Source organism: Nerophis lumbriciformis, linkage group LG04 (assembly GCF_033978685.3).
Source record: "Nerophis lumbriciformis linkage group LG04, RoL_Nlum_v2.1, whole genome shotgun sequence".
Classification (NCBI taxonomy): Eukaryota; Metazoa; Chordata; class Actinopteri; order Syngnathiformes; family Syngnathidae; genus Nerophis; species Nerophis lumbriciformis.
The window spans coordinates 22,918,994-22,934,805 of record NC_084551.2 but is presented as its reverse complement, the minus strand read 5'-3'; the positions used below and the strand labels follow the sequence as shown (position 1 = coordinate 22,934,805).

General features: G+C 39.1%; 1 protein-coding gene across 3 annotated transcripts in view; it reads left to right on the top strand.

Moving 5' to 3' along the window:
• azi2 (5-azacytidine induced 2) overlaps window positions 1–15,812 on the top strand; it is a 20,295-nt gene extending 4,483 nt beyond the window's left edge. For 2 of the 3 annotated variants that reach the window (XM_061950846.1, XM_061950838.1), the window contains exons 2-8: window positions 733–983; window positions 2,231–2,347; window positions 3,478–3,577; window positions 6,965–7,098; window positions 7,231–7,292; window positions 9,347–9,474; window positions 13,496–15,812. In XM_061950846.1, coding sequence (XP_061806830.1) covers window positions 765–983; window positions 2,231–2,347; window positions 3,478–3,577; window positions 6,965–7,098; window positions 7,231–7,292; window positions 9,347–9,474; window positions 13,496–13,914 — 1,179 coding nt within the window. In that variant the 5' untranslated portion in view covers window positions 733–764 and the 3' untranslated portion in view covers window positions 13,915–15,812. The remainder of the gene's footprint in view (window positions 1–732; window positions 984–2,230; window positions 2,348–3,477; window positions 3,578–6,964; window positions 7,099–7,230; window positions 7,293–9,346; window positions 9,475–13,495) is intronic. The other variant, XM_061950852.1, reaches the window with a different exon arrangement.

Genomic DNA, 15,812 nt, shown 5'->3' with positions numbered 1-15,812 from the left:
TTTCCCATCATTTTCTTCGATGCGATGCAAATGCTTCCCGCATTTTTGGTGAGTGGAGCATCCCCATACCTCACTACAGGGCATGTTTAAATGGACTATTCAATTAAAGGAATGTCTAATCAGGAAGTGCAGTGTTGCTTAGCTGTGGCTCTAAATTGGTGTCTAACATGGCACGCTGTCGTCACGTGAGGGGCTTTAGACCAATTTGTTAAGGAGATCGTCTGAAACAGAGTTGTCCATACTCTCCTTATAGACGGCTCTGACTAGTGGTACGCTCTCCACAGTTTGAGAATCACTCAGCAACAACCAGACATCTACAGTAGTTGTGTGGTTCATACTTGATAACCATTTTCTGCGTTTTGAGTTTTGTATGTAAACATTTTTACATCTAAAACCGCATTCTGTAATGCTGTTGCTGAAGCTTGTGCCAAGTATTTTACATGCAGTGCTTTGGCTCAGCGAGTCGTTGCGTTGTCAAAATGCTGACACAATAAAGCTGTTCAACCTTCTATCAATTTTTGCCTGATTCTAATCAATCAATTTGGCCTCTATGTGAGTGTGTTTGCAGTCATTCTATAAAGCATATGCAAATACATTCAGGGAGTGATGAGTAGCATGATTCCTGTTACTGTTTTCTATATGTACAACAGAGGCAAAGTAACGCTCTCACAAGTTTTTTCTCCTCCCTGCCAAATGTCTACATAAAAAAATATCTGCATTGCAATCCCACAGGTTTTTCAGATTTTTAGTGACTCTGTGCTGCCATGGAGGCCCTGGCTGTGGATGATGACATCTGCATCCTGAAATACGAGACAGCCTACACCGCTGCTGGAGAGAGTCCCGTATCAGTATGTGCTGGCGATGAATCTGTAGCTTCTCACTTTGCCCTCGTCACAGCCTACGAGGACATCAAGAAGCGGCTAAGAGAGACTGAACGAGAGAACACATTGCTAAGGAAACGAGTCAAGCAGCTGGAGGACAAGGTATGCATATGAGCCAAAATTGATCATGTGTTGAGCAGTTTCAAACAGTAGGAATGTAAATACATTGTTTGTAAGGTCATGCAAAAACTGGAAAAGTCATGGAATTTTAAAATGATATTTTCAGGCCTTGGAAAAAAATAATGGAAAATAAGACATGCACCTGGGGATAGGTTGATTGGCAACACTAAATTGGCCCTAGTGTGTGAATGTGAGTGTGAATGTTGTCTGTCTATCTGTGTTGGCCCTGTGATGAGGTGGCGACTTGTCCAGGGTGTACCCCGCCGTCCGCCCGATTGTAGCTGAGATAGGCTCCAGCGCCCCCCGCGACCCCGAAGGGAATAAGCGGTAGAAAATGGATGGATGGATGGAAGATTTATTTTAAAAGTTTTGGAAAAGTCGTGGAAATATATCTAAAGTTGCATTAATCCAAACAAAGTTGATGTGTCCTAATGAAATATAAATTCCTACGGGCCGTCGTGATATTTCGGTAGTGTGAATATTCCGTCTAGTCTGTGTGGGTATGTGGCATGGAAGCGCCTACTTACTGCAGGCACATCCACTAACTAGTTACTTTTGATAGCGTAGTGACGATGCTAAATGTAAAACATTTGACATTTCGAATATGGGCAAGGCAGCCACTCAGCAATGTGAAGGGGGTTAAAAGCATGAAAATCTAGCTACAGTTTACCAGCAGCATAAAACCCACAGTTGAGTTTATGAAGGCTGATGCTGTGAGGACAGCGAGCAGCACTACTAGTTTCCACAGCAACAAAGTAGACAACTTTGGACGCTTCTGCAAGAAAAATTAAGTCCTCAAAGTCGAGATACTGTTGGCACTGGAAATGCAAGAATTCATTCTACTCATTCAAGTCGAGGACACAAGCCTTATTTTCGTCGCCATGTTCCCCGACAGCCAGATTGCTGAGAAATATATTTGTGTTGAGAACAAGTGGGCTTGCTCTGCAGTTTAAAAAACCCTTACTGTCACTAGTGTCCCAACAAATGGCATATGTAGTGCTGTTTGACAAAAGCCAAAACTTCTGTTTGTCCACCAATTGTATTCATACATGAGGCTGTGAGATGGAGCAGAAGTTAAGACTAAATATATTGGAAGTGAAATATAAGAAGATGTCATGGAAAGTCAGTGATGAAAAAGTGTAAGAACCATGTAAATAGGATTTGGTGGAAGGAAAACAATATCTGCACTAATCATCTTTTCTCTGTGTACCCTTATGTTACTGTTCTAGCTCTTTCGGCCTGAGGCACCGCCATCAGAGGGTCCCCAATATGTAAACAAGGCCTTCAGCGCATATCGAGGTATCTATATTGAAAAGGAGGACCTGCAGATGGAGCTTAACAAACTGGTGGGTTGTAGCAATGAAAGGAATCTTTCTCACACTTATTTTTAATGTGCTGCAAATAGTTATTTATTTACTGTATTTATATTTTATATTTTCTGGGGCGTATTAGCTATTTAATAGAGGAAGTTTCTCTAAGAGAAAAATCATAACTGGTTTGTATGAAGCTTTGTTTTGTTCTGCTCAAACTGTTGAACTAGTAAAAATTAATTATCAGACGACAGCTGGCCTTTTTTTCCCTACCAACTAGAATTTATACAGTATATGTGTTTATATGTTCTGTGTTTATATATTTGGCTATATGCAGACAGACTCAGAGCTTTGTCTACAGCATGCTCTTTAACTAAATAATCAATTAAAATGATAGTGTTTATAATGTATGTAATCATAATATATAATAATAACAATGAAAGTGACCATTTAAAAGGATATGCACTTTTTTTTTCTCTTTACTGTAGAATTGTTTACCATTGTACAGTAATTGGAAGGTAAATAACTATATCCTAAGTAAATAAACAAAAAATAAAATGGACTCATTTTAGTAAGCAATCATCAAATCGCCCATCCGATTTGAAGCTAAAATATTCCCACAACTGGGTAATTTGGCTTTACAATCTTAATGTTTTCCTCTTTAATTGGTGTTATTTTACCGCACTTCTCACTGGCAAGTCACAAGGCTCTCTGTACTATGTGTTGGCGGCGCCGCCCAGCTCTAGTCTTCGCCAAGACAAAGATTATGAATGACTGAAAAGATGGGACACTCTGTTCAGTTAATTCTACTGATATATAGATGCGCTTGGGTGCAAAGTAAGACGCCTTTCTTGCTATTTGAAGCTAGAGACGAACAAATGGAGGCTCAACAGTTCTGATTGGCGAACAATGCTGACAGTCTAAATGCCGGTGACGGCCGAGAAAAAACTAAACAAAAACTAAGCCTCTTGCAGTTATTTTTCTTAATGTCGATTCAATTTCGACTAATCGTGCAGCCTTAATGTAAACCCACTCCCAAGGTAAATCTCAAATGACACTTGCAAGTCGGCAACCTCATCTGGGACCTAAACCATGTTTGCTGCATTACTATGAGTGCACCCTCTCCTTTCCCTTTGTGTTCATTGTCTCCCCACTTTGGCCACCAGAAAAAAGAGAAGAGTGAGAGTGAGCGGCTGCTGACAGAGCAGCTCCAAAGCAAAGAGCTAGAGTTGCTTCAGCTGAGGACAGAGATGGAGACCAGCCAAGGTTTGTTGGGCAAAGCCAAAACATTCAGACTTTGACCATGTGTTCAATCCAGTTACATAATACAGTGGTACATCAAAAAAAAATTCAAGGAAAAAAATAGATATGTTAACATTTTTAATGCACGGGTAATAGATAGGTTTTTTTATTAAACGTCAAAAATATTGCTCATAACTCTAAGCCTTTGTAAACATAGTAGCGAATGAGCTGGAGATTGTTTTCAATGCTTAGGTTGGTACGATACACAATTCCTTACGCAGTGTACTTTTTATCCTTCTTGTATAATTGACTTGTAATTATTGTCGCTTTAGCAATATAGTCAGAAATGTATGCAGTCATGTTTCTTTTTGTGTACATCAATCAGTCAAAGTTTATTTATATAGCCCTTAATTACAAGTGTCTCAAAGGGCTGCAGATGAAACATGTCTTGTTTAATTTCAGGTTATATGGGTGTCATATATTTTGTCTTTGCAATTATTGGTACGTTTCTGTGATGTCAACACAAAAACGCAAAGAAAACAGACAAGAGAGTCCTGCATGATACACATAATGGGACTTATCTACTAAGATCCAAATACCACAGGCTATACTATGTCTGCAAACTATAAAATGGTGTCTACTATTAGTGGGCGTGTTGCAAAGGGATGGGAATTGATTAGATTTGTAAAACTCAGATCCCACTTTCTATTCTGATTAGCGGTTCGGTTCTTTATCGATTCTCATTTGGATAAAAGGATGGCAAACAAGTTGATTAGCATCAACTTTGTTTAGTTTAGAAAAACATGAGTATACAAACACAAGAGTTACATCTTAAGAGAACCACAGCCTCATTGGGGTGCCAGAATAAATATTTATTTTGAAATAACTTGCTTGTATATTGTTGTATGTCTGTGTTGGCCCTGCGATGAGAAAAATGTTCAGTAACATGTTCAACATTTTTCACATAGAAATGAAAAGTATTATTTAAAAAAAAAAAAAGTATATTAAGTATATATGCAGAGCGTCTAAAGTAAAACTACGTCAAAGGCAAATACAAGCAAGTCAAGTCAGGTACAACGCTACAGCTTCTTTCCTCCTCTCTCTCGTCCACTTTCTTATTTTTCTCTTTGATTTGTCTCTCTTTATCCGCACTCCCCTGTCCTTGCTCCCCACATGCACACACAGGCCACATTTAAATTTCCTTTATTTAACCAGGTAAAAACTCACTGGGATTAAACACAGACTGGGTAAAAAAAAGTATTCAATAAAACACATTAACAGCAGCGCAAGCTACATCACCAATAGGTAGCTCTAGTGTGTGCTCTATGGGGCTTATTTTACTCATTAAACAAATCATCAAAACAGTAAAATACAATTCTATGCTTTTTTTTGTAATTAAATCAATCGATTTACTCGATAAATCATTGCAGCCCTAACTGGGACACAGCTGTGGTAAAGATTAGCTGGGCTCGGCAGCTCATCAGCCAATCAGTGATCAGGTAAAAAAGGCAAATATCGACCCATGATTGTGATAACTCTATTGTAAATATCTATGAAGACAAACACATTAAATGGATTGCGCTCTTTATTCTGTTAACTTGAGAGACGCAGACCTCCGCGCACAGGTTAAGTAGATCAGCTTTGCGTATGCTATCAAGTTTAAATGTGTTTAGTACACGCAAACTTTTAGTAGCTCAGGCCCAACATCATGATGGTTTTTGCACAACTGTTCCTGAACATTTTGGTCATTGTTTTAATTGTACACACTTAGAGGGTGCTCACTAAATGTGTACTTACATCGCCTCTTGAAAAAGTTAATCAGTTCAGCCTGCACCAGTTATTTACACTGAACAAAAATATAAACGCAACACTTTTATTTTTGCTCCCATTTTTCATACACAAAATACCTATTCCTCTCAAATATTGTTCACAAATCTGTATAAATATGTTTTAGTGAGCATTTCTTTTTTGCCAAGATAATGCATCCCACCTCACAGGTGTGGCATATCAAGATGCTGATAACAGCATGATTATTGCACGGTTGTGCCCAGGGCTGCCCACAATTAAAGTCCAATCTGAAATGTGTAGTTTTATCACGCAGCACAATGACACAGATGTTGCAGGTTTTGAGGGAGCATGCAGTTGGCATGATGACTGCAGGAATGTCCACCAGAGCTGTTGCCCATGAATTAAATGTTTATTTCTCTACCATAAGACGTCTCTAAAAGCGTTTCAAAGAATTTGGTAGTACATCCAAACAGCCTCACAACCGCAGACCACGTGTAACCACTCGAGCCCAGGACCTCAGCATCCAGCAATTGCACTTCCATGATCGTCTAAGGCCAGCCACCCGGATAGCTTTTTCCATAACCAAATAAATTCTGCACAAAATGAGAGAAACCGTCTTAGGGAAGCTCATCTGCATGCTTGTCATCCTCATCGGGGTCTCGACCTGACTGCAGTTCGTCATCGTAACCGACTGTAGTGGGCAAATGCTCACATTCGATGGCGTCTGGAATGTTGGAGAGTTGTTCTCTTCACGGATGAATCCCGGTTTTCACTGTTCAGGGTAGATGGCAGACAGCGAGCGTGTGTGGCGTCGTGTGGGAGAGCGGTTTGCTGATGTCAATGTTGTGAATAGAGTGGTGGGGGTGGGGTTATGGTATGGGCAGGTGTATGTTAGGCACAACGAACGCAACTGCATTTTATTGATGGCATTTTGAATGCACAGATACACCGTGACGCGATCCTGAGGCCCATTGTTGTGCCATTCACCCGAGGCCATCGCCTCATGTTGCAGCATGACTATGCACGGCCTCATGTTGTAAGAATCTGGACACAATTCAAACATCTTAGTTCTTGCATGGCCGGCATTCTCACGGGAGTTGTCACCCATTGAGCATATTTGGGATGCTGTGGATCAGCGTATACGACAGCGTGCTCCAGTTCCTGCCAATATCTAGTAACTTCGCACAGCCATTGAAGAGGAGTGGACCAACATTTCACAGGCCACAATCAACTCTATGCACTGCGTGAGACAAATGGTGGTCACACCAAATACTGACTGCCCATTAAAGCACAATTGCACATTTCAGAGTTGCCTTTTATTGTGTGCAGCATAAGGCACACCTGTGCAATAATCATGCTGTTTAATTAGCATTTGATATGCCACACCTGTGAGGTGGGATGGATTATCAAAGAAGAAGCGTTCACTAACACAGATTTAGACAGATTTGTGAACAAAGTTTGAGAGGAATAGGTATTTAGTGTATATAGTAAACAAACTTTTCTTTGAGTGCAACTCATGAAAAATGGGAGCAAAAACAAAAGTGTTGCGTTTATATTTTTGTTTAGTATAATTGGGATTGAATACACTTCACAAGTACTCTAAATTGACCAATATTTGTGCAGTGATGAAGAGTCTGAACAGCCCTCAAGACTACTGGCAAGTGAACTGTGCCACTGCCGAACACAAGATCTACAAACTTCAGGAGGAGCTGGAGAAGCTCACACTGGAAAATAGCAGACATTTGGAGAGGAGTGGGGTAAGTGTGGGCTGGGCCACAACTAAAAAAAAAGCACATTTGGAGAGCTGGGCTGAAATTGATATATATCACTGAGTAAAGTGGAGTAAAGGTTTTCATATCTATATAAACACCCTTACGACTCTGTTACAGGAGGAACTACGTGGCCTCAATGGACCAAACATGGAACAGATATGTGATGAGTTCAGTTCCAGGTATAGTGTTTTAAGTAAAATCACTGTTTTTATTAGCAAACATTTGTCTTTTTTTTTATTTATTGTTATGCAGTGTTTCTTTAATGACTCCCTTTCAAACACTTTGCTCTTTCTATACCAGGGCTGTCACACTCAATCGCACATGGGGCCAAATTCAAAGGACACTTTAGATTGCACGTCAAACAGGATTAATTGACTCACCCTGCCGTTCACGCATGTGCATGCATCGTTTAACATGCACAGGCAATTAACAAATAATTCATGTTGTTTCCCGAACTTAGTATTTGTGCGCAGAGTTTAAAGATACAGAGGTGTTATGTGATACTTTTTTAACAATAGTGTGGAGAAAATGTGCATTTTTGAAAATATCTGCGTTTCTGTTCGTTGGTTACTGCTTGAAGAGTTCTATTTCCTGACAGTCTGAGAGTCCGTAAATGCGTCCAGACTGGTGAGCAGAATGAGCGCAGGAAAAACAGAGAGGGAGGTACCATGGGAGAGCACCGCTTTTTGTGGGTGTGGATGTAGTTTGTGTGATTGCTCCTTTTTAATAATGTTGATCGACTATTTCACCGTCATTTTTTCAACACCCGGGCAAAATCTAAGATATTTTACACACACACAAAAACAGCAAAATCCGGGAGGTTTGTAACTTCAATCAAAGTATTTTTTTCCCTCAGAATCCTGCAGGCTTGGCAAGTCTGAGCATGCGTTTCCCAGCATGGCTTGTTGTTGTTACAACTATCACTTTTGAATGTGTTATTTTGTACGAACAGGATTTAATAGTTAAAGTGGTGTCCTTTTTAGTCGTGTACAATTAAATTATTGCTATTTTTGCTGGTAATGTGACACCCTTACTAAGAATTGACACCCTATTAATACCACTGTGACCTGTTGTGTTGTTTGTATTACATAAGTTGTACGTATGGTAATATTGTTCGGGTAAAATAGGGGTATTATTTGCTGAAATTCGCCATGCGTGCCAGATGCACGTTGCTTTTCATTGTTTTGAATAAACTTACTCGTTAGGGTTTTGCCTTGACTGATCTAGTGCAGCACATGCTGCAGTTTCCCTCTGTAGCCACTAGAGGAGGGTACAGCTTAATAAAAGAAAACGGCCATATCAGAAAAATGATATTAAGATGGCGTCACCTAAAGTTGAAATGTCCTCATCACCAGCTGTAGCCTTAGTGTTTTTTTGCATTATAACCAACTTATATAAGCATAAATATGTGGCAACTGGAATTCCCCTTCACCTTTTTTTTACATAAGCCCTTGTAAATTGCTGTTACTGTAATTTATAAATGCATTTCTATTTGTGCCGTTTCACATGTCAGCACTTCTCATTTGGTGTTAGCTTTTAATAATCAGAAAAGGCTTTTTTTTCCCCCTCACACATTTTGTCTTTAGTCTTAGTGCTAAAACATGCTGGTCTTAGGGCAAGATGAAATTTGCATTTTTATGTCAGGTGTGGAAAGAACAGCTTTTGGGTGTTGCAGGTCTCATAATGTACTATGATATTTTCTGATAACTGCTTGGAATGCAGATTAGAATGTGCAGTGTGATGTTGAGTATTCAACTTATTACTTGGATTTGTTGTGTGTTTAAATGAATTGTTAATACACAGGAACACTGCAATTTCTATTGTAACCTGCTATGTCAGTGGCCTAAAAGTTATCTCACTTAATAATTAGATCTTGAACAACACCATACGGTCTCCTAATGTAATACTAACCATATTAATTAATACTCAGCATACACCTATTGTTACAATCGGAATGCCCTGATGTTTTGAAAAGCCTCTTCCATTAGACAACTGTATGGTTTTCTAATGAGGACAAAATACCCATTTTTCAATTAAATTAGTGTTTTTATTGAACACTTCCACCTGGTAATTACAAAAGAAGCTAACAAATTTTAAAAAATTGATAAAACATTTTTTTTTTTTTAATACGTCTTCAGCTTTTACTTGCATGCAACCGATTCCAGCAGTGTGCAGCAATATAACGCGGCCAGACTGTAAATCTACTGTAAAAATCTCATTTTCTGTGCATCAGCAGAGAGAGGAGCATGCAGCAGGCATACGAGGCTTTGTGCTCAGAGTTCACCGGTCTCCATTCAGGGCTGAAACACCAAACAGGCCTAATTCGGAAGCTGAGACCGTTAATCAGTGAGACAAGACAAGGTGAGGAGTACATGCACACGCACACATAAGGTTGGGATGTATTTTTTTGCGGACATCTTCCCTACTCCTGTACTGCTTTTTAACACTTCCTTGCTGCTATATCCAGAGCTTAGATGTGTCCCCAGTATTTATAATACAGCACACATGGATCCTTAAATTCACTTCATGATTAAAGAACTAGCAATTTTGGTTTTGCATTCGCAACCATACCTATTAACAATTGCATTTTAAAATATGGAAATTTATAGGATTTTCATTTTCGTCACAAATTGTTGTTAAATCATTAAAATAAAAAAGTAATTTATGGCCTGGACTTGATTGAACTCATGTCCTTTGCCTCAAAGGAGCTTGTCACTAACCACTACTACCATCCACCCGGACACACATTCCTTGCTGTTAATGTATTTATTAATACAGTGTAAGGTTGCCTACTGAGGAAATATTGTGAAAATTAAATTAAAAACAATTCTGGGCTCCTTCACGGAGCTTATAGTTGAGACATTTTCCTAGCCGGCTCATGTCATTTCTCCCTCGAGGTTTCAGAAAGTATGACTTAATGTGAACAACTACCTGTTCTTCTTCATATCAGTGTTACTTTTGACAGCTGTTTTTAATTTAGTTATAGTCTTTTGACAAAAATGTATTTTAGTTTTAGTCATATTTTAGTTTAATTTAGTTTTAGTCCAGTTTTAGTCGACAAGATTCCTCAACATTTGATTAGACTAAAATGACAGTAAATTGTGTCGACTAAAATATGAAGTATAGTGCGCAACACATCTTTGAAGTTGCCTTGAAAGCACTTTTTTTAAATTATTATTATTGCAGAGCATCTCAAAAACAACATTTACAACAAGACCTGCACTCCATGAATATTTCAGGAAGTACATTTCACACTAACTTTATTGTGTGTTATTGTTTTAGCTGAAATTTAGCATTTATTTCCAAATGTTGAATAATACATGACTCAAATGATCACATAAAGGAACAAACTGCAGATTGGCGGGCAGGCTCACCTATGCGTGCAAGGAAAGAAAAGTAAAAGAAAGTGAAAAGTTGGTTACATAGTTTCCAACCCTAAAGAGTAGAATAACATTGAAAACATCTGAAATTTTACAGTGTCTCTGTGACATGGCGACTGTGTGGCATCAGATATGAGCATCCCCACACAAAACTAATGTAGCTAACATCAGAGCAAAAGTTACAGCTGCTTCGCCTCAATGTTTCTTCTAAAGAAGTACAACGTTGTCTCCCGCTGCTTCTCGTTGTCGATTGTATAAGGGTGTGAGAAGCTTTTGGCTATTATCAAAGTAATCCCAACAGTTTGATAAAAGACGCGATATTATAGCTGGCTTTCTCTCCTCCCTCTGTGATGAAATATTCTGCTCTCGGAGAGATTGCCTTTCTGTCTATTCCCTTGGTGTGTCACAAGAGGAGACCAGGAGGTGAAAATTAGAACGAAATACGGAAAGAAAATAAACCTCCGCCTATTTATTCCACTGAACATGAAGAGATAATCTTATAACATTGATGGAGAGAAATGGGGAAAGCAGGACTGGCAAACAAAAGGCATTCTAAATGGAGAGGAGGTTATGTATAGAGGGCGGGTAATGATCCTCTGTTGGAATCTGTAAGATGATCATGGATGGACATTGTGAAAGAAAACATTTTTACACCACAATGTTGTTTTTTCCATTTAAGTCAAAACACAATAATGATCATAGTCTCTGTTGTCATAATGTCATGGCTGTCTTGAGTTTCCAATCATTTCTACATCTCTTATTTTTTTGTGATAGAGTGATTGGAGCACATACTTGTTTTTCACAAAAACATTCATGAAGTTTGGTTCCTTTATGAATTTATTATGGGTCTACTGAAAATGGGACCAAATCTGCTGGGTCAAAAGTATACATACAGCAATGTTAATATTTGGTTATATGTCCCTGGGCAAGTTTCACTGCAATAGGGCGCTTCTGGTAGCCATCCACAAGCTTCTGGCAAGCTTCTGGTTGAATTTTTGACCACTCTTCTTGACAAAATTGGTGCAACTTTCCTCCAGAAGGCCTTATCTTTGTCCATGTGATCAGCAGCAAACTTTAGATGCGCCTTAAGGTGTCGCTTCTGTAGGAAGGGCTTCCTTCTTGCATGGTAGCCTCTCAGTCCATGGCGATACAAAACAGGCTTTACTGTAGACACCTGTGTTCCAGCAGCTTCCAATTCATTGCAGACCTGCTTTTTGGTGGTTCTCGGTTGACTCTTGATCATCCTGACCAATTTTCTCTCAGCAGCAGGTGATAGCTTGCCTTTTCTTCCTGATCGTGGCAGTGACAAAACTGTGCCATGCACTCTATATATACGAACAATCATCTGCACAGCTGCTCTTGGGACCTTAAGCTGCTTTGAAATGGCTCTTAGTGACTTTCCTGACTTGTTCAAGTCAATAGTTTTTTCAGATCTGTCCTGCGTTCCTTTGACTTCCCATTGTCGCGTTTGTAACCGAGTCTAATGACTGCATCACATGAGCCCTATTTAAATGGGCTCAGAGAAGTCAACAGGTGTCGTCAATCATAATCATTCACATGAAGTAAAGAGGCCATGCCATGAAGTTAATTTGATTGGATTTAACTTTTCTACATCACCGCTTATCAACTACGTCGTCGGTACGGGCTACAAAAGCGGACGACGCGTGCACATTTTTAGGATTTATGAAGATCCCAAATACAGATCAGCAGGTAAGAAAAGTTGCTTTTGCATAATATTGCGAAACAAAACGCCAGATAATGTCTTACCTTATACACACACCATAATAATACTTGTATATTTAATGTGCTGACAGTCCACCAAGTGGTGCGGCTTCATAGGTTACCAAATTAGTACTAAAACATTTTGATAGTTTTTTGGAGCGCCTTTTATGTTTTCAATGGAACATATAAAATGTTGGTGTTGTTTACTTGAGTGATATTGCATCATACCTCTTACCACATATCTCTTATGTTAGACTGCCATCTACTGGTCACACTTATCTTTACACCATGTACCAAAACAAATTGCTTCGAGGTCGGTGAGCAAAACCAGAATTATTCTGTACATTCGGCGCACTGTCGAGTTTTGAGGAAAAAAAAGGATTTTAAGTGTGCCTTATAGACATAATATAATATATCTGTATATATATTATTCTGTACACATTATGTATATATTCGTATATATGTTGGATTTTTTTATCGCTATATTGTATATATATATATATATATATATATATATATATATATATATATATATATATATATATATACATAATATATATTCTATTTATACCTGCATTGTCCTTTCCATCCTTACACTTTCCATCATTGTAACTGAGCTACTGTGTTGAACAATTTCCCTTGTGGATCATTAAAGTTTGTCTAAGTCTAAGTCTAATAGTCCGGAAAATACGGTAATACAGGAGTACCTCTACTTACAAGAGTAATTGCTTCTCAAAACACTTGTATCTGAAATCAACATCTCCCATTGAAATAACTGAAATTATTCATAACAGCATTCATGTACAATGATTTTTTTTAATGTACCTTTTAAATAATATTGTATGAAAAAACAATACAATAGAGTGTAGTACAAACAACTACAGTATTTTCATGCACAAATGTCTGCCGATTAGATATTTTAACATTCTTAGCTGGCGTTAGACTTATTCTGGTGCAGACGAGCAGTGATACGCTCGATTTTCTTCGCCTAGTCAGCTATAAGCACGGGCATGTTCACACTTTCTTCCTTCCCATGGTTGGAAGACAAAGTCATGTCGATCTCCAGCTTTAAGTCAATGCTCGCGAGTAAGACCAGGAGTTTTGGTCGGATTTTACGGGGGTTCTCTAACATTTTTTACACCAATTTGTGGTGAGAACGCTTGTAACGCACAATTTTGGTTGTAATTTAAAGCATTATTTTATTATTAGCCAAAGTTGAGTTACCACTGCACAGTAAATTAACAAAGTGATGATTTATTTTTTTTCACCTTCTATTCCAGTTCCAATTCAGTGTCTGGAAGACGTGGAGACAAACCACCATCCAGTCCTCCGGGCTCCAGTACATCGACCCCCTAGCGCTCCACCACTGCCCTCTTGTTCTGGGCGTCCGTGTCCCCCTACTGGTGGTCCAAGCAGCACTCTGCCACCGGACAGTTTGAGGGACGACTGCTGGTACAACGGTCCCTGGCCAACACACGGAGAAGCTTTGATCGGGAACGAGACCTCTTCTGTTGTTTTGCCCCCGCCTCCTCTTAACCAGGCATCCATAGATGACAGCTCGAGGTCTTTCCCGAGCCCGCCCAAACCGAGCGATGCCCTTTTCTGGGAGGGACACTCTGCTGCCTCAAATTCATCTTCCTCAATTGGAAACTTAAGTCCTCGGAGTCCTCCTAATACAGAGTGGGTCAAGCCCTTTTGAGGGAGACCCTCATGGAGTGACTTTCTAAGCCTGCCACATTGCTACCACCTATCTGCCTTAAATTGATAAGACCACTCCCTGCTGGGCTGGCCTGGAACTAGGTGAAGGCCAGAAGAGGCCTTTATGTGGTGAAGACTGAATATATCCAACAACTCCGCACTGATGACCATATCTAACCATGCAGAGACTGTTTATAAAGGACCATTCGAGGACCCCAGTTGTGTGTCCTTTTTTTGCAGCATTTTATTTGTGTGTGTGCATCAAAGTGTGCCTGTGTCTGCAGAGCATTGCGTGGTCCTCATTTCTGGCCCCTCTTATGCTTGCATCACATCATTCGGAATCTGATTATTTTCTTTATTGTTCCCTGTTTTCAATCAAGTACAAACTATAGAATCGTTGCCTCACCATGTAAGGAGGTTTTTTAGGAACGAGGCCTTGGTGTTTGATGTGTATCTGTGTCGTGATGGAGAGATTTAGTCCAAAACAGCAAATGAAACATACCTAGTTTAGTGATTTAATATTCACTTATAGTCACTTTGTGTCGTTAATATGAAGGCCTTGTTCCCCAGATCTGATTCGTCATGCATTTTTACATCAGATCAGTGTTGTCATCACACAAACAACACTAACGTCATGAAGACTTGGGAGTACTGCTCAAACCTCAGCTATTCGTATGAGTCAAAAATAAAGCCACACCAGACAGACTTTGTGACTGACAAGTTGCGCACCATAAATTGTCATGAAATGTATGCATGTTTTGTTTTCCACTGCTCATAGTTTGGTGTGTTTATTGTGCATCACTATTTGCGTGCGATACTTCCAACCCATGCATGTAAAACAGAAATGCTGATGCGTGACAAAGAGCTTTGAGATCCGATTTGATCAACAAGGTTTAAATTGCCGGCTACATTAACAAGGCTTAAACATATTTTAAACTAAAAAATAGGATTCCAGCCACATCGTCACCACTTCACCAACAAGTTGATAACCAAAATTCTCATGTCTCTTTAACTTGCCTTGTGTTTACATATTAGTGGCAGTACTACTGACGGATGCCTATCTTTTTTTGGGGGGGTGGGCGGGGGTACAATAGAGAGCTTGTGACTCGGTGTAATTAAAACATGTACTGTGCTGATGTAAATCAAATCAATGTGTTCTGCATTATGAGGGACGTTTGTCCTATTTTTTACGTGTCAGATGAATTGATCAAGTCAGTGAAGGAACAATGTATTTAGATGTGTAAGTCAAATGTACATGACGGCCGTAAGCCCCCTGCCAAATGCAGTTTTGCACTCCAAACTATGAGTAATCTTTCCTTGTTTACTTTAATGTCTGTTGAATATGAGAGATGATATTAACCTGGAGAAACGTGAGCTGGGTGCTAAGAAAAGAAACTGTGCACAAAAGGACATTCATTTACTTTCATGACCACTCTTCTCTTTTTTCCTCTATTAAGCATTTCATTTTACAGCAGCAGTTTCTTACTCCTGTAAACGATTTGCAAACCAAAATGCAATGTACAGTAGATATCTATTTTAGATTTACTGCACTTGTAAATATGACAAGTAAAGAAATGAAAAGACCAATGTGTAAAGTTTTGGTTTTTTTTCCATGCATGTGGTTCAGTTTGAGATTAAAACCCTGCAAAAATGATTGCATTTCCCAGAAAATAACAGCTAATCAATACCAGCACAAAGCGTGTGTTGCTTATTTGTTAAGAAAAAAAAGTAAACATCTTCAGACAGTTTCCATATAAAAAGGCAGATTATTCTTCACAATGTTACTAGATTTGTTTCAATATTAAAATAAGCATACATTATAGTGCTGCTCAAACACTAATTATAGATATACAGTATGAAAAAAAGACATTTCTAATGTACTCTACTGTGACAAGCATA